The sequence below is a fragment of the Urocitellus parryii genome, chromosome 4 (assembly GCF_045843805.1).
Source record: "Urocitellus parryii isolate mUroPar1 chromosome 4, mUroPar1.hap1, whole genome shotgun sequence".
Taxonomy (NCBI): Eukaryota; Metazoa; Chordata; class Mammalia; order Rodentia; family Sciuridae; genus Urocitellus; species Urocitellus parryii.
The window spans coordinates 116,524,856-116,548,532 of NC_135534.1; the positions used below are offsets into that span (position 1 = coordinate 116,524,856).

At 39.9% G+C, this 23,677-nt stretch overlaps 1 protein-coding gene across 1 annotated transcript in view; it reads left to right on the forward strand.

Moving 5' to 3' along the window:
* The first annotated feature begins 6,711 nt into the window (after positions 1-6,711).
* Positions 6,712-23,677, forward strand: part of Barx2 (BARX homeobox 2) — a 68,523-nt gene continuing 51,557 nt past the window's right edge. Inside the window, exon 1 of the mRNA XM_026392410.2 lies at positions 6,712-7,239. Within this exon, the coding sequence (XP_026248195.1) occupies positions 7,053-7,239 (187 nt within the window). The 5' untranslated portion in view covers positions 6,712-7,052. The remainder of the gene's footprint in view (positions 7,240-23,677) is intronic.

Genomic DNA, 23,677 nt, shown 5'->3' on the forward strand with positions numbered 1-23,677 from the left:
CAGATGTTTTGGCAGCTTTTGTAGACATAATCTAAGAGACTCAATAATCGACTTAAGTAAACGTATCAGGATGTGGACTGGCAACGGAATTGGGGATTCTCTGTTCTGTGATGACTTAGAATTCCATTTAAAAAGGCAGGCTGCTTGCGTAATTGAAATGCATGGAGATTGGCACCATTTCATTCATTTACTTTAGTGGTTTACAGCCTATTTAGATATGTGCATCCCTATAACTTTTGAAAGTAATGCAGGAAAACCCACAACATTAGAGGTCTATAAAAATTGTCCTTGAGGCTATCTGCTCAGAGTGAAGTAAATTATTTCTCTGCATAAAAATATCCACAGACCAAAAAAAAAAAAAAAAAGAAGCAGCAAGAGTTCATTTGTCTCAGATTATCCCCAAAAGGCTATGTTAGCATTTTCTTTAGTTTTGGAGTAGTTCATATGAAAGTATTTAATACCAGAAATTTCCATATTTTTTGTTTTTTTTCTATTTTGCTTTGAGTACATTTGCTGTGCTGTAATTTCCATTGATGATAAAAAATATTCCTGATAAGTAGCTCACAGAGGTCAACTTTCTCTTAAAAGCTCATGTTTGTAAGAAATATTTCAAATTGTGAAGTATTTCTTGGAAAAGGAAATAATCTGCATAGCCCAGGACAGAATAATGCTATAATTGTGAAACTTTTGTCTGGAAAGTTTGCTCAGCTTTCTTTTCTTTTATTCCTCCTGTAGGATTAAGACTGTCTCTTGAATTTATCTAAATAACATTTTAAAATGTCTCTTTTCCCTTTTTTCCTCTCTTCATTCAAAAGAGAAAGAAAGAAAGAAAAAGCAAAGCAAATAAACAACATAAAGCTATATAGGCTGGCCACAGGTACACATGCATAGGCACACAGAGAGAAACACACATATAAACACAGGCAAACATGCAACATACAAGTGCACACACACACACCCTGCACTTAGACTTAAATAGGTGATTAGCACCTGTGTCCAGGAGTTTGTACAAACTTCCTCTTTCTTAAAGACCTGGAGCAGAGACCATTGCATTCCCTGATTGGCATACTGCACCCAATGTTCTTGGTAAATATTGTTCTGTATTAACATAGTAACAATCATGCCAGCAGATTTCCTTAATCATCCAAAGCTCTCTGAGAGTGTTGCTTCCCTTTCATGTGTTTAGAAGGCTGACTGGCTCCACAAGTCTTTCCTTGTATTGGCAGACACAGGAGCCTTCTTGTCTTTGATAACAACCGATGCTAAGGACCCACTGATTCCATGTTTGCTCTGAAATTCTGCCTCATGGGTTGCTAACTTGCCCTGCATTGGAGAAGACTACAGGGAATCTTAGTCAAGAAGTGCTTGAGGCCGAGGAGAGAATAGAAATATTTTATGAGATGATTTGGATGAGATGTCACCCGTGGATGTAGGATTATGGCATTTTTATTTCCCTCCAGCAGATTAAAAAATATGAGAACCATAAATGACCCAGTCTCTGTAAAGTGCTGGTCAGACTGATTGACACCTACAGATGTGCAGAGTCTATGCCTGTAGGACCAGATGTTATATGGCACTTAAGGACCTTAGGTGGCTAGGGCCACTTTCTTTAGTTAACCATAGTCCTGCCTTCCTAGTCCTGCTCTCCCATTCTTAATCTTGGCTGGTTCCTGAGTTTTGAACATTGAGAAAATCCAGCCCCAAATACATGGAACAGCAGAGGCCAGGGCTGCTATTTTTTAAAGTGCAGTTTTTGTTTTGTGATGGTTTTTGATAGCAAATAGCTCATTTTATTGAAAATACAAAGATGATGGGGAGAGAATTTTTTAGCAAGGAGTAAAGAGAGTTGGCTCTCCTTACTCACAAGTTATGATTAGGGACCAGGGGAAATTACTCAGTGATTGGGTAGGGAAAACATAAGGTTTGCCTGACTCTCAAAGTTCATTTCCCTTACCCCGAGACAGCCAGGACCTTATTCCATCACATGTTTCACACTGCTGCTTCTCTCTTTTTGAGGCATTATTAATTAAGGGATATGAGATGGAAGGGAAACAAGTCAAAACCAGTGATGCTCCAGTATTTCCACACTATTATGATAAAGTTCAGACAATTGAATTCTATATTCCCGGCTACATCAGTTGGGATAATTGAGGTGCAAAGGATATTGGCAGAAATATAGCTGTTTGATGTCAGCATAGCACAATTAAAAAAGAGAAATAATGCTCAAATTTTAATCTGTACAGCAAGCTTCTCAAAATTTGGCAACATCTGGATGATTTACTGAATTTCCCCAACTTTATATAAACATTCAGTGCTTTGTAGACACAGCCATTATCTTTTATTTATTTTTTTTCAATTTAAACTGGCTTTTGAGAAAGGATATAAGGTGCTAGTCACTCCCAAGACCATTTGTCAAGTGGATTGCATTTGTGCCCTCTCTTAAAAAGATGCCTTCCAGTGTATGAGAGCAGTTTTTGTAAATTAATATCATCATTAAAAATAAGCTGGCCTCCTTGTACACCTCCTTTAACTTGTTATTCGAGGCTGCTGTGCCCGGCTGCAGACAGCAAGCAGTTTTGGCATGGCCCTGGGGCCCAGGGGAATATTAACTTACAAGCCTTTCCCTATTTTGCTTTTACATGTCTGAAACTATTTCAAAACTTGGTGGCTGAAATATAAGTTACTAAGTACACTTGATGAGAATGTAAGAAATGCTTTTCTCCCCTTCTTTCCTCTTTGGAGAAAAGATGGTTGGGAAAAGAATTACTGTACTTAAAAGACTTATGTCCTGGCTACTTCTGAGTATTCACATCAACACATATCTCAAGATTTTAAAAGGATGGTAAAACTAAGAGTCAAGTTCTAGGTTTATATCATATATGCAATTTAAAAGTCACCCTAGGATTTTTTAAAATCCGTTTGCTTTGGAGATATAGTGGAATAAAATTGACCAAATTGTACTGTTATATTGTGTGCATGTATGAATACATAATAATGAATCTCACTGATGTAATTATAATGCATCAGTAAAAACCATTTTTAATTAAATTTCAAGAGTTCTAGAAAAGTAAAGCTATTGGGTGTGAGGTGGGAAAGAATGATTCTTTGGTTTTTAGTTGTTAGAGCCTTTAGCTCTAACATTGCAAAGGTATTGGCTATGTTCCTGTCTCACTACAGGGGTTTGTCCTCAGGAATCAGGTACTAGACTGAAGCGGGTAGGAGGACTGATGACTTGCAGTCTTGTGAAATTTTCTCCTCTCCATGCCTGCCTAAATGTAGCTAAAGGCAGACCAGTGCTTTCCTCTCTCTGTGTGTTCCAGGAACACAGGAGCAGACACTGCCTGGGTACAGTCACAGGAGGCTGGGAAGTGTCTGTGGGTCTCCAGCTGCTGGAAAGGGTTTGGGCCCCTTCGGCAGATGTTTGCTGTTCCAGCCACTTCATTAATGTTGGAAACAAAACCCTGGGCTATTCTGACCGCAGTTCTACTTTGTGATTGACAGTTGGGGTGTGCTTCCTCCCACAGAAGTGCTTTGCAGTCTGAGAGTGCAGAGAGGGAGGGAAAAGAGGGAAATGGGAGCAAAAAGGGAATTGGGCTAGATGCCATTGCGAAAAACCCAAAATTATCAAGGAAAGAGAAGGAGACACTCATTTAAAGAGAAGGACAAATTTAGTACAACTAATTAAGATTTGATGTCCCTTCAAACACATTATATAATTTAGTTTTCCCAGTTGTCATGCATTCATTTATTCATGACACATTTACTGAGAACCGACCATGTGCCAAGTGCTAGGTGGGTATATTGGTGATACAAGAGGAATAGTGTTGCATGGGGCTGTTGCCCCACCAGGAGTTCATTATCCAATGGGTGAAATAACCATGCAAAAGACAATACAGCTTTGGGGAGTAGGGGAAATCTCTACCACGATGGTAACACTTGAGATGAATCTCCAACTAGTTTGGGGGCAGAAGAGGCAGAATATGGGATGCAAAGGACATTCCAATGAAAGGAAACAATTTTTTATAAAGGCCAACCTGTGTAGTATTACGATTATCATTTTAAAATTGAAACAAACAAACAAAAAACAAAACCATCCTGAGTTTCAGCTTATATTATTATGAAGTAGGGAGAGCTGGAAGTTCCAGACTCCAAAATCTGGAATCTCTTCTCTAGTGACTCAAGGGAACTTTTGCCTACTGACCCCCTCTGAAATTTCTTGCCTCTATAGTGGAAAATAGAAAAGATGGAAAATCCAAATAGCTGGTTGAAATGTTTTACTTCTTTAGTGCGTGTGGCTGCGTGACAAAGCTAAGGGATGCGGAAAGCTGAGGAGAGGTCGGTCTGAGAGCGGAGCCTGGTCCGAAGGCGATTTCCACCTGGCAGGACCAGTAGTCTAGGGCGCTGACCCCTGCTCTAGAGCTGCTAAAGCCTTCTGCACCTCAGCGCCACCATCAGGGGCACCCGTGGCAACTCCAGACCCGGTTTGGAGCGAGGGGAGGAGGAGAGGCAGAAGAGAAGGGAAGAAAGCAAGAAAGAAAATGAAACGAGTGGTCTATAGAAGGAGGAAGAGAAAAGGGAAGCGAGAAATTGGACAGAGAGAAAGCCAAAAGTGCGGGAAATAACTGGGGAACCGGAGAACTGGGAGCGGGAAAAGGAAGAGAGCTAGTGGCAGTGCAAGAAATGGGAAGAGCAGGAGAGAAGAAGTTGAGGGAAAAGATGATAGAGCAAACACAGGGCGAGGAAGACTGATCCACAGCGCTCCCTTCCGTGAGCACACTCAGGGGCCTTCAAACCCTAAATGCATAAAGCTCAGCCCTTCGCAAAGAATCAAGTAGCGGTGCTTTTGCCCAGGTGCTGGGCCCTGAGAGCTCCTAGCGCAGCTCGCGGTCGCGTCTGTGGGTAGGGTCGCTCCGACTCCATGCGCTCTCAGACCCTGCCAAACATTGTTTATTCGCAGTTGCCTACAGCTGTACCCTTTTCTAAGGGCAAATCAAACCCACCATCCAGGAATTCCCTCTGAGAGAGCGCTGCGCCCTTAGGATCCGGCCCTGGCTCATTGCGCAACGGGTTCCAGCTCCACCTGCCACCAGGACAACACTTTGGCAGTGTTGCGGGACTGCCGGGCCGGGCTGAGTAGGGAGCCGTCCCTAGTCTTGAGCCCTGAGAGCCCACAGGCCGCAGGGTCCAACAGCAAAAGAAGGGGGCGCGCATGGGCCCAGTGAGGCGATCCCAGGGCTTGGAGTTTGGAGTTGCGCCGCCGCTGTGACACCTGGCGGCAGTGCTCATGGGCCCTCAAGCTGACTCTGCTTAATGAAGGAGAATAATAAAAAACAATTTTAAATAGGAGGGGGAGGCACCTACAAACACTTGGGGAATGAAGTTCCTCAAATACGGATTGCGGACCATGTCTAATGCGAGAGTAGGTCTTGATCTATTAATATTTATTTTCTCTAAGTGCCTAATGATCAGTCCTTCAGACACGTTCCTTTCCTTGAGTCTAACCACCCTCTCAGATACGCGCGTTCACTTGCTTCCGCGACTACGCTGGTTCCAGGGCAAGCAAGCAGCTCCGCAGAGAGCCAACTCGCGCTCACTTTCAGGTTACAAGCGGCGAGGAAATCTCATCGGCCGGCCGTGGCTATAATTCTGTGTCCCTATCGTGCTTTTTCTTTCCAGCCGTGCGCATACCAAATTCCGAGATAAAACCGTGGAAACTATTGTGCCCCCGGGGGTTCCATCAACAGCGGTGCGCGGGGCAGGTTACTGGAGACGTCCCGGGAGGCGGAGGCTCAGCTGGGGTCCCTAACTCAAGGATTATGATTGAAAACAAAAGTTTTTAATAGATATTCATTGGGGGCAGACTCGGGGATTAGAAGCCAAGAAGGAAGAAGGCAAATTACTCAATAAACAAATATTTTTGAGGCTACCGGGACCCTATCGTGTTGCGAGGGACCCGGGAATGAAAGCTGCGAAGACAGCAGGTTTTGACGCTAGAAGCCCGAATTTGTGCTGATGGCTTGAAAGTCCGCCAGTACACTGGAATTGCGCTGTGCTCTTCTTTTCCAGCTAGGAAAAACGTTTCACAAACAGAATTTAAACATAAAAAAAAAAAGGAATGAGCGCTTTTGTTATTATTTTTTTTCCAGTTTATTACTGGGTTAACGGACTGAGCTATGGTCATTTATGGTTTGTGATCGTGGTGGAGCAGTCAAGTTTACAACCATGGCACAAACTCCCCGTGCTACGAGAGCACTAGCTCGTTGGGGCTTCGGGGCTGCAAGAGGAGGGAAGGAAAGCCGTGGACTTGAAGAAACGGTCCACGCGGGGAAGGAGAAAGGCACAGTGGTCCATGACGGGAGCCTGTGCGGTGGCCTGTATACCCTCGGTGAGGACTCTCTTTCTAACAAGAGACCTGGGTTGGGAGCCGGGCCTGCGGGTGCAGGATTGGTTCCTAAGTGCGCTCGGGGTACGCCGCCTGGAAAAGCAACCGGTGGAGGTCTTGGCCTTGGGATGGGTGGTGCGCACTGCCAGCAAAACGCGCACACAAGCGCGCGCACCCCCATACACACACCTGGAGCTTGTCCCGGGGTGGGGGGCGGGGAGGAGAGCCAAAGCGAGTGTCTTAAAATAGAGAGCCGGCAGAGGAGCGCTAGACACCAAGAGGCGGGAGGACGCGACGAGAGCGGCTGGGCACTAGGCGCTCAGGTCAGCGCTCCGGTAGCACGGGCGGGCACGGGAGGGCAGGGGCGGGGGTGTGGGCCACCACCGCCCCTAGGCTCGCACTCCGCACCTGGCCCTGCAGGAAGTGCGCGCTGATTGACAGCTGCATTGTCCCAAAAAGGCTCGCCAAAGATGCTGATCTGCGGGTGGGTGTAGACGCGCAGCAGGCGCGCCCGTGCCCGCTCCCCTCCGCTCGCCTCCCGAGCCGCGCCGCCTCTCTGGCTGCGGAGGAGCGGGGCTGAGGCCCCCGCCCGCGCGCCAGCCCCCGCGTACCGAGACGGCCGGGCACTCGCAACCTCACTCAAGTCGGCGGGCGCTGGTCCCGGCTCACCATGCACTGCCACGCCGAACTGAGGGTGAGCTCGCCCGGCCAGCTCAAAGCAGCCAGGCGGCGCTACAAGACTTTCATGATCGACGAGATCCTCTCCAAGGAGACCTGCGACTACTTTGAGAAACTTTCCCTCTACTCCGTGTGCCCGTCTCTGGTGGTGCGACCCAAGCCCCTGCATTCCTGTACGGGTAAGACGCCCCTCTAGTGAATAAGTGGAGTTCGGTAGCTTTCGCACCAGTATGGGTCGCTTCTGATTTCCCACGCGAGAGCGAGAGGAAGAGGCTCAGGGATTTTTGTTTGTTTTTTTTCTGCGCTCCTACAAGGAGACTAGACTCTCCAGCGGTGGGCATTGCAAAGGCGTCTGCAACCTGACCCGGAAGGGCCAGGCAAGGTGTTCATCACACCATTGGAAATTAAGTAAAGGCAGGACTGCCAAGGTGCGGGACGCTCCTGCAGAGCCAGGTCTTCTGTTCGAAGTATGCTTCCTCCTTCCCCGCTGCTCTGTGGCTCTGAGTTGGAAAGTTCAAACCCTTGACCTGATTGAGCGCCTAAGTCATTGTTTCAGGAAGTGGGATTGTCAGCTTGAGTTTGGTGGCCTTACTTTCTACTTTGAGTTAGCTTGTCCAATCTCTACTGTCTCCGTTGGGAATTTTTAGAATTAAATCAATGCCCTGAGGGTCACAACAAAACCTGAATTCACTGCATTTCACTTAAAATCATCTCCCTCCGGGAAAGTAGTTTTGAAGCATTTTGCATTTGTGGCACAAGCTGAGGGGATCAATTCTGTTGGTCCAAGTGACTAAAACCAATCATAATAACAATAGAAACATTCTTCCAATCTGCTTTTCTCTTTCCACCAGAGCTAAGACCAGTAAGAAAGAAAAAAAAAAAAGAACTTAATAAATATATTGAAAAAAAATTACAGGTTTGTATAGAGAATAAATACAAAGTTATTTTAAAATCTTTGAGTGCTTTATGAGAAGTTCCAAATTTTAAAGTGCTTTGACATTATTAGGATTTAGGCTATGGAAACATGAGTGTAGGAAAAAAGTTGAAGCAATTTATATCAAAGAAGTTATTGACTCTGCTTTCCATTAAAGGCAAACATTTAGTACTTTCAAATCAAAATAGCTTTTGAAGCTTGTTTGTTGTATGGTTGACTTGAAATAAATTAATTAAATTGTGCTTGCATTTAAAAAGCGAAGTGACGAGTCAACAGCAGTTTTGAGAGAATATTTTGGAATATTCAAGCTGAAATCTGTTAGCACATAATGCTTGGAATCCCATATTTTCTCTTAAGTCTACGGGTAGTCCCTATAAGACAGTCAGTAAATCTATAATAAATATATATAAGTAAAGCTTTTTAAAATCAAGTTGTTCCTACATGCATTTAGTTATAAAATGAATATTATATTCAGTTACACTGAAAGTACAATTTGTCTGCAAGGTAGGATGGGCCTGATATTCCACAATAAACCTTGTAATACCAAATTTTACAAACTAAGAAATATTTGAAATAAGATAAAAATAAGGAATTTTAGTAATAAGATAGATATCCTTGATGTTATTTTTACATGTGTTGAGCCTTTAATGAATATTTTGCACATATATTGATTTAAGAAATAGGCTAAATTTTGTTTTCAGAACAACCATTTGCTACAATAACTCAAATCCTTTGAAGAAAAAGAGAGGTTTCATTTCAATCCCAAGTCTCGGTGTAACCAATGCAATCATTGAATATTAGAGATGTTTCTAGGGCAAAATATCACTTCTCCAAAGCACCTAGGCATGGCTTAGTACCAGCATAATTTTTAATGACTTTGCATTAATTTGAAGGCTTTTCCTGGAGTATAGGAGTCAAAGATTTGGATCATAGAAGAAAATATGCCAGTAAAAGAGCAATAAATAGGCTCAGAAAATAGTCATCCAGCCCGTGAAAGCTGAGTAAGTTTTATGATTTATTGAGCCTTGTGTGGGAAATGAAACAGGAAAATATAATGATTCATATGCAGTTCTGTGAGTGTTAAAAGTGAACTGACATGTATCTCAAGCTAAATTTTTGCTCAGTTTTGTGCTTCTAGAAGTTCATTCATGGTTTGTGGCAGAAGGTGGATGTTGGCAATGATTTTCTTGCCCTGTTTTTCCAGTGCTTCCTTTCTTTAGATTGATCCTTTCAAAACGTTTCTTGATTTTGTTCTAGTTGAGACTTAAAATATAGAAACTAGGATTTGCGAGTGGAATTAAACTCATAAAAACTGGCTACAATAGTCCATACTTTCAGATCATAAGCTTTCAGTGGGTTTACGATTACAGTTAAAGCCTTACATGTATTAGATCATGGGAATCCCATTAGTGACTTCTCAGGCGTTTTGCAAATTCCATACTTTCAAAGCATTTTTGTTGGTTTTTTAACAGTTAAATTCTGGATCAAAAAATCTTAGGTTGAATGAATGTAATCTTTTTTAATGAACTAAAACTAATGACAACAAGTTGCTGACATCTTTAATCATACTAAATTTTTGGTGGGTAGAAATAATGTTTAGCACTTTTGGTAGAATTGATACACAAAAGGTTCAAATCAAAGGCCTAAATTGGAATTAAAGTTACTGAAATAGATTTGTTTTTTTTCCTGACTTCAAGTTTAAGTAACTGCAACATAAGTGAATGTTTGTTTAAAATGTCCTTAAAACTCAAAAAGTTACCATTATGTATAATAAGAACACATGGTTGGGATGGAAAGAAAGCTACAACATTTAGAAAACCTCTACATAATTAAGCAGTCCTTGTTGTTTAGATTTAGTAATCCAAATGTCAATTTATAATACTGAATTTCCTCAGGCAGAAGAGCATGAATTCAAGTAAACAGGGAAATGGAAATATTTTTCATTAGGTAGATAATCACTGACCATAATTTATTATTAAGCACTCTAACTTTGATGGAATCTTCAAAAAGCCATTGTTTAAACATCCTTATTATAAAGGCAGTAATATTAGTCCTAGAAAGCTATCTTTCAAATTCTTTTAAGTTTCCCTGATTCACTCCTAAATTTCTTTAATAGGGGTTGAGAAAGAGAATTATTTCCTTCTAAGCCAAACTAAAGGGAAGTTTATCATTAAATTTAAAATAAAATGTAAATAACTAATCCTGAAAAAAGCCTCCATTTTTAAAAAGCATTTGTTATTGAGGGCATTGGTGAGGTGTGGAATATGTTTAGAATTAATTTAGTGTATGACATGTTGGTCTTATTTTTAAATCTGATGACAGTAATCCCCGTTTGGAATAGAAATATACTGCCATTTAGAAATCAGTAATCATCTCTCACGAACATTAGAATGGTGACAGTGATTGAAAGGGTTCTCAAATGAGGTGTAGTCTATGATAACATCAATGCTATTTAACTTTAGGGTGCACTCTTGCCTTTTTCTGGTTGTGATTAATATTTCTTTGTAGAAACTTTGGTTGAGTGAAGTTGGATTCCTAGGCTTGGGGAGACTGCAGGTATTGGCATGGTCATTTTTGAAGACCCTGCTTTGAAGTTTAATCTTTAGAAATTAGGCAGAGTTTCTACATTTGAACAATGTTTAGGAGAAATGGGTACACTTGCTTCACAAAAACAAGGATGTAATAGTTTATCCTAAGGGTTTCCATATGAAGATATGATAAACAGACCTGTGATGCTAATCAGCTTATAAATTATTGTAGTTATTTATACTTACAGCCTACATTTGCACAAGCATGTTTAGGGGGCGAGGTAAGTGTAGATTTGTACTTTTTATAACTTGTGACTTTTACTTAATTTACAAAAATTTGTAGTCTAATTTCTTTCCCCTTTTCTGGCAGATTGGTTCTGTTAAATCTCTCTGCAACATTCAGCAGTTTTTCCTATGGGCTGACTGTGGACTTCAGAGGTGGAAGAGGTCATAGAGGCCAATCTCCTCAAGTAGAAGTTGTTTTTTTTTTTTTTTTCCCCGAAGTGCCAGGGTTACACTAGTGCTTCAACATAATCTTAGTCCACTTTTCCATACCATGGTCCTTGTCAGCATTCTCAGAAATCAGTAAGACTTTTCCATATTGGTTACACACTGGGGATAAACTCTTGAGTCATACCCAGGGGAACAGTCAACCAGCCAATTAAAAGAGGCTTTTGGGGAAGGGTGATTATCTTAGGAGGTGGTGTTGAGAACATTTTATCCTTTGGTGGACCCACGAGAAACATGTTCTTTAGGGTGTTTGTTGAGTGCGTTTTTGTCATAAAGATTGTATGTCATCCCAGTGAAAATTAAATGAGGTGTGGACACGCAAAATGACTTTGTTGGGAGTTAACAAACCAGCTACTGCTTCATGAAGTCAGCTCCACTGATTCCCCAAATCTCAGCTCAGTTTTTGGTCTTTTAGTTGGGGACCAAAACTGGTACGATCTTGGGAACTTGAGAGTTGGGCACTGGAATGTTAATGGAGACATGTAAACGGGGTCTGGGAAAATGATCATTATCAACTCACATTTGTATTTCTGCCAGAGGCAAATAGGCTTTTATTAGCAATTACTCAGAACTGCCTCTCCATTTCCCATTCTAAGGGTAAATAAATTGAGGGACCCACAGGGGTCAGAATATATTTGGAGCTGAGCAGTTATCTCATTACCTGTTAAGTTTTGTAACTCCTCTGTTAAACTGAGATGCCGAGGAGCTCTTGGGAGTCAGTTTTAACTCGCAAATAGTTCATCAGCAGTGGCTCTGATTTTTTTCATAGCAAATGGAAAAATGATCAGAAATTTTGTTCACAAGTTGAAATGTCTCTCCAAATGTCTACCATCTTCAGTATCATTTAATTTAATAATTTAATCAACACAAACATATTTTCTTGGTATATTATATTTGCATTGTCATTGAGTCCATTATTTTTCAGTGTTTTCTAGGTCTTTAAATCTAGCATTTGGGGTGTTTTACAAACCCTATCGAACTACTTGGAGAGCCATTGCAAGCCCTCCTTTGTTTTTCTCTAGAGTATGATGAGCAGTTTGAAATTGGGATAGGGGAACATTTTGACAATCTAACACTTTTGCTTTCCATGTGGAGTTTTTCTCTTTGAACTCTACCTACAGAGCGTTATCAGTAGCAAAGTTGTCAAATTAGCCTCATTAAATATAACTCAGATGAAACTGAGTATGTATAAACTATTTTACGAGACTGATTTCTTATGGATATGCCAGTTGTACATCTGAATGGAAGACTTAGTTTGTGATGCAAGTGTGGACAGTGTGAAGTTGCTAGTTTTAGCATCTCCTGGAATCAAAGTGAAAAGATTTTCAAACTTAACATTTACCAGGCATCTATATGAGAAGCAATACGGACTGCAAAGGTTGTTTAAACTATAAGGAGAGATTCAAAGTCAGGGAAAAGAAACAGGGAAAAAGAGAGAGGGTTTCTTTGAAATTCTTGAGGCTGCTCAGATTCAGCTTTGTAGCACATTGTCCCTCAGAGTGGCTGTACAGGCAAAATAAAGGTAGCTTCTGAAATTCTTCTGTCTAGTCACAGATAATAAATGACTAATGAGAATTCTTCATAGACACACACTGAGGCCCCTTAAGGGAGATTCCTGGAGCCTGAGCACTGCCCAGCATTTAGCATTCACTGTGGAGGACTAAATAAATGTTAAACCAAAAACATTTTGAGGTGTTATTTGCACTTCGTTTGGAGTCCAGGCAGGAGGAGGAACAGAGATGAAAAGCCATGTAGGTCAAATGGTCGCAGGCTCCCTCATGTGTATTAGGCTTGTGGGTGTTTTTTATGGGTGTTGCTGAGTTCGTCTTGCCAAACTTGCCATTTGTTCTGCCCCAAAGGGAATTTTGTGGGTCCCATGGCTAAGTCCATTGACCGACTCTTGGCTGGAATGTATTTAGAGGGCTGCAAGAATTAGGATGGAATGCATAGAGTTAAGCCTCTTTGCCTTGTCTTTGGGGGATACATTTTGACACTCTGGTCTTGTTGAGTTGGTGTTGCTGGTGTGATTCTGCAGGTGGACTCATAGCTGGATTAGCCAGCCGCTTTCTCACATGAACTTAGGAAGGCTCAGGTGCTCACAGAATGGTCAAAAACCATTCGAATGCAGAGGCATGATTCTCCTGGAAGCAGCACCTAGAAAGAGAAAGAGAAGAATTGAGAGAATCTTAGTGAAGACTCCCACATGTGGAGAAGTCCACTGGGCTGCTTCATCAGTGTCCCTGTTTCAGCTGCCTGAATGGTGGTTTCCCCTCTACAATACAGAGCAGAATTAGGATCAGCATTCCGGTTTATTAATAACGGGGCTCAGACCAGGACCTTGTGCAAACTTGGTGGCATTAATAAAATAAATATTCTTCAGGAAGAGAGGTAGTGTTTGATTTTTTTTTTTAAACAGAAAAACCTTTGTAAACCGTCAGGATTTAATTTATTTTTACTGCAGTTTAATAAAGAAAAAAAAGTCTTGTTAAAATGCTCTAAATAAAAACACAGTTAATTTTCCATTACAGTGTCTAATTACTCACTATCGTCAGGGCATTTTTATGTGGCAATTTAGCTTCTTGAAAGTGGAAACTTGGCACGCATGTAAGGAAGAAAGCTGTGCACCTAGATAGATTCACAAGATGGTCTAATTATATTTGGGCTGGAGTTGAGTCTTGCATATGACTTTCTGAAGAAGAGAGGAGGAGAGAGAGTCTCTGTCCATAGTGACTAAGGAAAGTCTCTGGTTTCTGTAGTGTCAGTTGAAATTGAACACGGAGCAGGATAATTCTGAACTTTAGATGATGTACAAGTACATCTGAAAGGGGCCTCTGCCAGTCGCCAGTGGAAGCTGACGTCAGGACTACTTGATCAGCCCGGAGCACAGCTACGTATGCTTCCTGACTGCACTGGCTTCTGTCGCCAAGAAGAGCACTTGCTCCAAGGAAAGGTCAGGATGCGGCAGAAAGAGGCCAGTCTAGAAGGCTCTCCACAGCAAACTAAATATATTGTGAGTCCAAGCAGACGCTAATGGGATTCTTTTTTTTTTTTTTTTATCTCATTTCTCCAGCTTATCTACCTGTCCATAGGAACATGTTTTTCTGGATATGGGGGAGTGATCAGTACTTTCAGAGTGTGCCTCCGTGGTGAACTTTTGATTACTCCTTTAAAAATCCCCAACTTAGGTCTTTGATAACTGATACAATCATCCACTTTTCTTATTCAGGGATTAGTGGTGACATGGGGTGAATGGAATGGCCTTGGACCTGGTCGAATTTTATAAAGGTCTGGATGTATTTCCTGGGATGGTCACTGCCAACTTCCTCTTTCTGGGAGTTCCCTTTACTCTGTGACTTCACTATTTCCTAGACTCAGGATAAGGAAGCATCATTTTGTAAAAAAGGTCACAGTCACATGTGGTTTGAAAGAAGCATAACTTTGATGTTTAGTTTAAATGATACCTTGGGTTGTCAACTTTGTGCATTTCTCTCCTGGGAACTTACAAATAGCAGAACACTGATAATATGTCTTTTTATCTATGGGAAATATCTTGGGCAAGGAGAGTTCTGAACTCCTCTTTGCAAGTCCTACAGTATTTATCCAAAGGGAGTCACAAACATGGGAATGCTAGAAATACTTTATATTTCAAACCTTCTTATTCATATGTATAACAATAATCATGATACTATTTTTATTAATGCATGTTAATTACACAGAATAGTGGGTTTCCTTGTGGCATATTTATACATGCATATACCATATTTTGATAATTTTTACCCCCTTGTTACTCACCCTTACCCTCCCCTTTCTACTCCCCATGACTCCCCATGATCTCCTTCCTCTTCATAGACTTTTTTTTTTTTTGATTGCTTAACATTAATAGGCACTGGACTAGGTGTGTGTGTGTGTGTGTGTGTGTGTGTTTTGATCAGCTTCAAAACATCCTTAAGAGGTAAATATTATTTCCACTTCACTAATGGGAAAACTAAGAGGTTCAGTAACCTTACCAAAGGCACTGAATATGTAGAGATCTCCATAAGGGGATCAATAAGCAAGAAGCAAGAAGGTAAGTGGAAAGATGGGCAAAAGTTGCAATCAGGCAGTTCACAGAAATGAAGCTCAAGACAGCCAAAGAAATGGAAGGATGTTCAGCCTCACTATGGTCAGGAAAACCTGAATTAAAGTGAGAAACTATTTCACACTCATCAGGCAAAAATTAAAGTATTCAGGATTCTCAGTTATGACAAGGATGTGGAATGACATTCTCAAATGCTGGTGGAGGGAGGGTTATTTGGTATCATTTCTTTAAAGAGAAGTTTGGCAACATTGAATAAAGCTGCAGAAGAACATATCACAGCTCTGCATTTCCACTTTTGTGACTGTGCCTTTAGAAATCATTGTAGGTATGCAAAAGGATACATGTATAAAATGTTCATTTCTGTGTTGTTTAGGTCAAAACGATGTAGCTGCTGTTTCAGGGGATAAAATAACTTGTGCTCTGTATGTGTGTGTGTGTGTGTGTGTTGTGTGTGTGGGTGTGCGTGCGTGTGTGCAGTAAGCCTCTATAAAGTGATTATAAACAGGAATACCAGATCCACTTGTGTTAATGTGGATAAATTTTAGAGATGCAAATGCTGGCAAAAATAAGTTGTAAATATATATATATATATATATATATATATATATATATATATATAATCTGATACCATTTATATAATGGTTGAAAGCCTGTAAACTGATATTAGGTTAGGGAGGCAGGGCATAGAATTGGGGAGAGCTACCTACAGGTTTTTATTTTCCTAATAATTAGTTAATAAGAATAAAAAGATCTAATGCAAGTATGGCTAAGCATTATGATATGACAAAACTTGATCATGGGCACACAGATGTTCATGATATTATTCTTTGTTCTTTTCTATTTAAAACTTTTCATAACATAAACATTGAAAAGTGATAGGCTGAGAGATCACACAGACCCATGAAACTCTTAATCTTGAAGAATTTTTGATGGCTTTCTTAAATAGCCTTTCTGTCCCGAAGCATAAGCTTTTAAATATAAAGCCTATTGTATATTGATTCACAGACTCCTCTGTGAATGCTTTTTAATTAGTCACATGTACAGCTTACATTAAAACAACCTCTGTGGCTTCAGTAATTGGCATTTGGATCTTAACTAACCTTCCCTGGCTGGTTTGGGATAATATTTATCACTAAGATAACTGCTGTTTCCCACATAATGCTTTGGCATTTGAATAATTGGTCTCTGAGTGGGGCACTTCTCTTGAAGGAAGTATCGGTGAAGTGTCGCACCCATATACATCAATAATCATGCAAAAGAGAATTGTTAGGATTTTTCTCTTTTAATGATGTTTTAAACCATAATATACTGCCTTTCATTGTGTCTTATTTTTATAAGTGTTTGCTGATATGGTGATATTTTACCCTTGTTGTTAGATCAATGATCCATTGGTACTAACAATTTAATTTACAAAAATTGTCTAAGGATGGCTGTGATTAAATACCAAATAATCTAATATTAAAATGTAGCTTCTTCATAGGGAGAAGAATGTTGACATTGATATGTAATCTATCCAAGTTCTCTTTATAGTCTTTATATGATTTGATTTAAAAACTTTGTTCGATGTGTGGTGTCAGGGATTGTTGGAAGGGATGAGCTGTTACCATGGTGATCCACAAAGAGATATCTGTTACCGGTAATAAATGGTCATCTTGTTGTTTGGAGAGCTAATCTAGACCACATTTTTCCATAATGACAACTGTAGTGGCAGATGCTTTATTCAGCCTATCTTAACAACCTAGACATTTTAATTTTCTCTGCAAAATAGTCCCAATTTAGAAATATTGCTTTTAGAGACTTTGGCCTTTGGGGAATGTGTCCTTCTGTGTCTCTCCCCCCCCACCCCCCAGGCAAAGTCCTTTTTAGTGTGGAAGAAACAGTTGTTACAGCTGAGTTTGCTAAACCATTTCTCCTCCCTAGACTACTCCTGTTTGCCCAAATAAATACTTAAGCAAGGAAACAAATGAATCAAAGCACTCCAGGACCCTCATCTTACCCAGGCCTGTAGACCAGGTCTCTGCACTTTCTTTGGTGCTTGACTATACAACCCTGGTCATCAGGAATGAATGACCACATCTAGAAGATGTGGCCAACTGAAAAGATGATGTATCTGTCAGCCTTGTTGCCACTGTTTAGACTTTTGTTGGTTGTGGGAGAAGGTCTTTCTGCATTCTATCTTGTCCGTGTAGTTGTCCAAGATGACTGGGATCAGTTAAATAGATTGAAACTTTCGCTTATGGCTTGCTCCATCAAATTTCTGAATTTCTCCAGTGAAACCTTATTTCTTATAAAATGGACTAATCAGGTTGGGTGCTTGAATGGAGGAAACATTATAAAGAAATACCATAGTTCCCCCTTATCCACAGTTTTGCTTTCTGTGGTTTCAGTTACCAAGGTCAACCAAGATCTGAAAATATTTAATAGAAGATTCAAGAAACAAGCAGCTCATAGTTTTAAATTGGACACCATTCTGAGCAATGTGATGAAATCTCATGGTGTCCTGCTCCATCCAGCTCAGGACACGAATCATCCTTTTGTGCAGTGTATCTGCATTATATGTACTACTCATCTGACTTTGTCACGTCTCAAGTGATCCAGGATCACCCAAAGCAGATGATAGACAATAGTAGTCTAATGCTACATCACAATACCTTTTTCACCTTATTTTATCTCATCATTTAGGCACCCTATTATATCATCACAGGGAAAAGAAAGGTGAGTACAGCATAATAAGATATTTTGAATGTAAGAGAGAAACCACGTGCACATAACTTTTATTACAGTATGTTGTTATAATTGGTTTTATTTTATCATTAGTTATTATTGTTAATCATTTGCTCTGCATAATTTAATAAAGTTTTATTTATTCATTTATTTGCAGGACTGGGGATTGATCCCAAGGCCTCACACATGCTAGGCAAGTGTTCTACCATTGAGCTACATTCCAAACCTACAAATTAAACTTTTTGGTTGGAATGTATGTTTGGGGAAAAAAAGGAGTATCTATAAGATTTGGAACTATATGCAATTTTAGGCATGCACTAAGAGTCTTGTAACATATTCCCCATGCATGAGAGGGACTGTTGTATTGCAAAGAGCTTCTTTGCAACCATATATGTGTAAGAAAAACTTTTTCCTGCAAAGTATGAAAGTTTGCTTACTGGCCACACATCTGATAGGTTCAGTTTTGAATCATTTTTTTTCGATTACTTGGAGAAAGACCAGTGGAGATTTAGGATATTTAGTGTAGATTTTAAGCAAGTTTCACTAAGGGAGAGAGAAGAAGGCATTTTAATATGGTTCTAATCTAAGTCCCTTCTTTTGACGGGCTAAAAAAATTTTGCTAAAATATTTGGCCTATTACCCTAGAGGAGATTTTAGGAGGGTGTTGTTAATTTTGTTATCCCTGGATATCATGGTAACTCATTAATGCTCTTAGCACATTAGACAGCTGTGTATATTGGAATCACGTTTTCAATAGTCAGTTTGGAGCACAGCATAAAAGGAACATCCTATCAGGGTCCTAGTTTTTTGTTTATCCACTGAGAGATTAGGCCTTTGGTGGTTAGATAAATTAGCTGTCTAAACAGAACACGGTTTTACTGTTTAGGACCCTGCAAAATAGAAATAATAATAAGCACCACCACCACCACCACCACCACCACCATCACCAAGTGCAAGTACTTTTATGCATAAGTGCATTTCAACTAAGTGGAGATCATATACAAAATAGTTATGATTACCACTGCCTTTTAGGTGAGAGAAGTGAAACTCAGGGAAGTCAAGAAATGGCAACAAGGTTACCTGAGTAAGTTGCAGAGTTTAGCTTAGAACTCATGCCTCATTCAATATAAAGTTCCATACTGTCTATGATAACGCAAACGGATGTTAATTGGAATTTACACGTGTTCTTTTATATTGACATATGTATGTGTGTGTGTGTATAAAGTATGTGTTAGTATGTAACTACAGCAAGTTCCAATTTTTATGCCATATTTATAGTCATTTGATTTGTGCCAGTCATCTTTCATTTCCTGTGATGATTTGGGTTTCTGAAAGATTCCAGAAAAGTTTTAAGAGGTAGCATGATTTTTAGAGGAAATGAGGTAGTTGGTAGATGGGAGGCGGTAGACCTGTTGCCATCTAGTTGTGTGACTCTCGTCTCATTGCCTCTGGATGTCAGTGTCCTCATCTCTGTGACATTTGCTAAGGCTCTTTTGGTTACTGTGCTTCTGTGAGCTGTGAGTCATTGAGTAAAGCTTTGTTTTTTAAGGGAGTCAAGGGTGGAATTCTCATCCCTTTGTTATTATGAACTGGAGAGAAAATGCTTAACAACTAAGAACCAACCAAATAAATGCCTTGGGAGTTAAAGACTTGGAATATTTATCATGGAATACTCATTATTAAGTTTAGTGAGAAAAAAAAAGGTCTGGCCATTTGTTTGGCATCATTTAAATATAAGACTAATATTTTTATATCTGGTCAGGCTGGGATGGATTCTGGGAATCTCTATTTTGTTTTCATTTTTGATTGACACATAATGGTATCAATTTATGAGGTACAGTGTGGTAATTCAATACATTATGCAGTGTCTAGTGATCAGATCACAAAGTAGCACTTCTTATGCATTATCCTTTCTGTCTTGAGCCTTTGAACTCCCATCTTCTAATTCTTTATAAAGTAAAATATATAATTTACAAAAATTGTCTAAGGATGGCTGTGATTAAATACCAAATAGTCTAATATTAAAATGTAGTCACCCACGGTGCTGTCAAACACTGGAACTTCTATCTATTTTGATACCTATTATCCAACTTTCCTATTCCCCCCTTCCCTTTCTTAATATCTTAGAAATCAACTTTTTAAGTTGCCACATGGAAGTGAGAACATACAGTGTTTGTCTCTCCACATCTGACATATTTCACTTAGCATAATATCCTCCAGTTTCACATATTGTATCATACATGACAAGATTTCTTTCTTTCTTTTTTAATACAGGGAATTTCTATTTTTAAAAACTTTCCTCTGTGATGACAATGAAAAGTCAAGTTTGGGAACCACTGTAGAGGAGGTAATAGCTTAATTATGAGATGAATTGTAGTTTACGTCCCTTGACTCAAATGCATGGAATCAGTTAGTGGAAGGATCCTGGTAGACAGGTTTTGGTCAGATGGTTCTGGGTTTGTCTGTTTTTTATTGTCTTTGTGACCTTACATAAATCACTTAACCTCTCTGACACTCAATTTCCTCATCTGTACAATGAAGATTATAATAACTACATAATAAGGCTAGTTGTGTAAGTTAAATGAGATAATGTATACAAAGCTCTTAGCATAGTTCCTGGCAACAAAGTGCTTAGTAATTGATAGCTTCTATTAAAAGAATTATAATAATAACATCATCTTAGTTGACTGAAGCATAGCCCTTTAGGGAAAAATTACGGCCATTGGTGAAATTAAACTCAAGCAAAATTAAAAATCTTTAAAAAGAACCTCCCCACACACTCTAGGGCACTCTTCTGGACTATGTCATTGCGCTAGCTGCCTTTTAAGGAAGCCTGGGTGGTCTGGGATGTGTTTGAGTTCAAGTCTTCCTGAATTGCTATGCTTCATTCCTCCCACCTTTCTGTTTTACAATGTGAATTTGGAATTTTGTAAATTCATAATTGAGTGGCACAAACAGATCAACATTATGGCATCACAAAACACGCTTTGTTGCTTTATTTATTTATTATTTTTTACAAGAGTTGCTCAAGATTAAGTGCCCTTGGGAAATGTTGCATCATGAAACTGTAAGGTTCTCAAGAGCTGTCTTAGAAAAGTGGTCGAACTTCTCAACAAGAAGTCTGATTTCTTTTCCAATTTGAAGAGTAGAGTTAAAGGTAGTCTTTTCTTTAGAGGAGAATCAGAGTACTCATATTCTCTTATCTCAGAGCATTGAGAGAGAGGGGGAGAGAAATAACTCTATTGCGACTTCCTTTTCTAATTAGATGGTGTGGAAAAAAAGTAGATGTTTGAGGATTAATTACTTTCCTGGTTGGCTCTGTGATCAGAGTGTGTTCTAGATGAAGTCCCTATTTTACAGCTTTTGAATTGCCATCAGGATTAGTGTGTGGTGCCATTCTAAGTGGTAATGATGAGTGACTGCTACATGGAAGCACTGCCTGAATAGGGGTTCTGCATGGATACTTCTGGAGTTGTGTTTCTGGGCTGATCACTAGTATCTAATGAGGTCTTGTGTCTGCTGATGAAAAACTGGAATTGGTGAAGGATGAGAAAATTCTCTTGTGTAGCTTTTACCTTTTGTGGCATAAAGGGAGCCCTGGTGAACAGGGTAGTACTATTATAAATGGTTGGATCATTTATAATTCCTATAAGCCATCTCCAGTGACCTCATCTAGGTTCAGGGGTGGGTGGGGGCAAGTGGAAGGAAGCAGGTGGGATAAGACACTTGGGTGTGTCATGGCTATGGCAGAGTAGCATTCATCTGTGAAGAGTAAAACTGACTGACTCAGGGTCCTCAGACTAAAGGGTCAGAATTTTCTGACTTGATGAAATAGTAATCAGTTGAAGATATAGGTCTTTGGCCATTTGGGGGGGAGTATTCTGTTAAACCTATGAATTCAGAGAAATCAAAGTACATGTGTTTGTCTTCCCCTAGGAGAATAGACAGGAATGGGGTGGGGGTTGGGTGGAGAAGGAATGTTGGCTGATGGAGAGTGAAGAGTCAGGAATAAGGAAACAAGTTGATCTACAGGACTGTGGATCCTTAGATGCTTGCTCAGCATTTGTTTTCCCCAGGAGAAAAACAAATTGAAAAATGAGAGAATGGCTGGGTGTGGTGACATACATATGTGATCCCAGTGAGTTGGGAGACTGAGACAGGAGGATCACAAGATAGATGGCAGCCTGAACAATTCAGTAAGACCCTGTCTCAAAAATAAAAAATAAAAAGGTCTGGAGATGTAGCTCAATGGTGTAACACCCCTAGGTTCAATTTCCAGGACTGAAAAAAAGAAAAAGAGATATTGCATTTAGAAATGGCCCTAGGAGTACGTGCTGTTTTTCAGAGGCGTTCCTCATAAGCAACAGCGGTCAATGACTTCTGATTGGGCAACAGCCTGCCGAGCCACACATGTAGCCTTATTATCATATATATTAATGATACATTAAAGAGTGTCATCATCCTGGGTCACAAAAGATCATTATGATTGGGTTATAATACAATCATGGTATTCATACAGTCCACACAGGACTTAATGAATGTGCGCTTAATGTGGAGAGGTAGTGTGTAAGCAGAGTTCAGAGAGGAAATTCTGTCAAAAATCCTTTCTTCATGGGATGGGGTACAGCTCAGTGTTAGAATCCTTGCCTAGTATTTACAAGGCCCTGAGTTTGATCCCAAGCACCTAGAACAAAATAAAACAACAAAACTATATCTAAACTAAACAAAACCCCCCTCTTCTTGGGTCCTTCCTTGACTCATTCTGGGATGTTTCCATGCCTCATTTTCTACTATTGATAAAACAAGACCCACATCCATAATTTCTGGGGAGGAATAGATGATTAAGGAGTATAAATTTATTGCTTAAAAAAGACAAAATATAATGAACATACAGAGACTTAGTGGGACAGCAGCTGAGTGGTCTTTGGGAATTGTGTTTATTACTGTGTTTTGTACACAACTGGACAGAGAGGCTAGCTAAATCTGGCCCATTATTTTCCTACTGCTGCAAGCTAAGCATGGTTTCTACATTTTAAAATAGTTACAAAGTGATCTAAAGACTGTTTTGTGACCTGTGAAAATTATATGAAATTTAAATTCACTTGTATCCATACATAAAATTTTATTGAAACACAGCTGTGTGCACTGGTTCTTGTATTGCCATAATGGCATTATAATATGGCATTCTTGCTATAATGGCAGAGGTTACTGGTTATGACAGTGACAGTATGGCCTGTAAAGGCTAAAATATTTACTTTCCGGCCTTAGCAGGAAAAATTTGCCAACCCTTGAACTAGACTATTGGAAGCAAGGCTCCTCAGTTGTGAAATAACACAACATATTATGTCATTCCAGGCCACAAAAATACCTCCTTTGATCCATCACAGACCAGAATTCTGCTGTCATCCTCTGATGTGTGAAAGGACCAAAAGTGGGAGTTTGGTGGGGAATTTTGCAAGGACTCTCTTAAACTGAGATCAGGCTTTTGCTCTATGGATAAATTTCCAAGACTTTCTAGAAATAACTTTAAGTTCTTTTTTGCACCTGGTGAGTGAGGTGTATCAAAAATATTTACAATAAGGTGGTTGGGATTCAGCCACAATACAATGGTTAGAATACAATGAAGTGGTTTGGGGACTTTTTCTTTGCTGTTGCACCCCACACTGGTTTTTGCAGAAGGAATCTGAGGATGACAGTTGAAAAGGTTGGGAATATTAACATTACTAACATTTTTTTTTTCATTTGAGGTTTGGGTGGCAGTTAATATGCTTCTTAATTGACTTTAACTTGTTGCCCATCCCTAGAAATAAGAGTAATAAAAATAAAAGTTACACAATCGCACC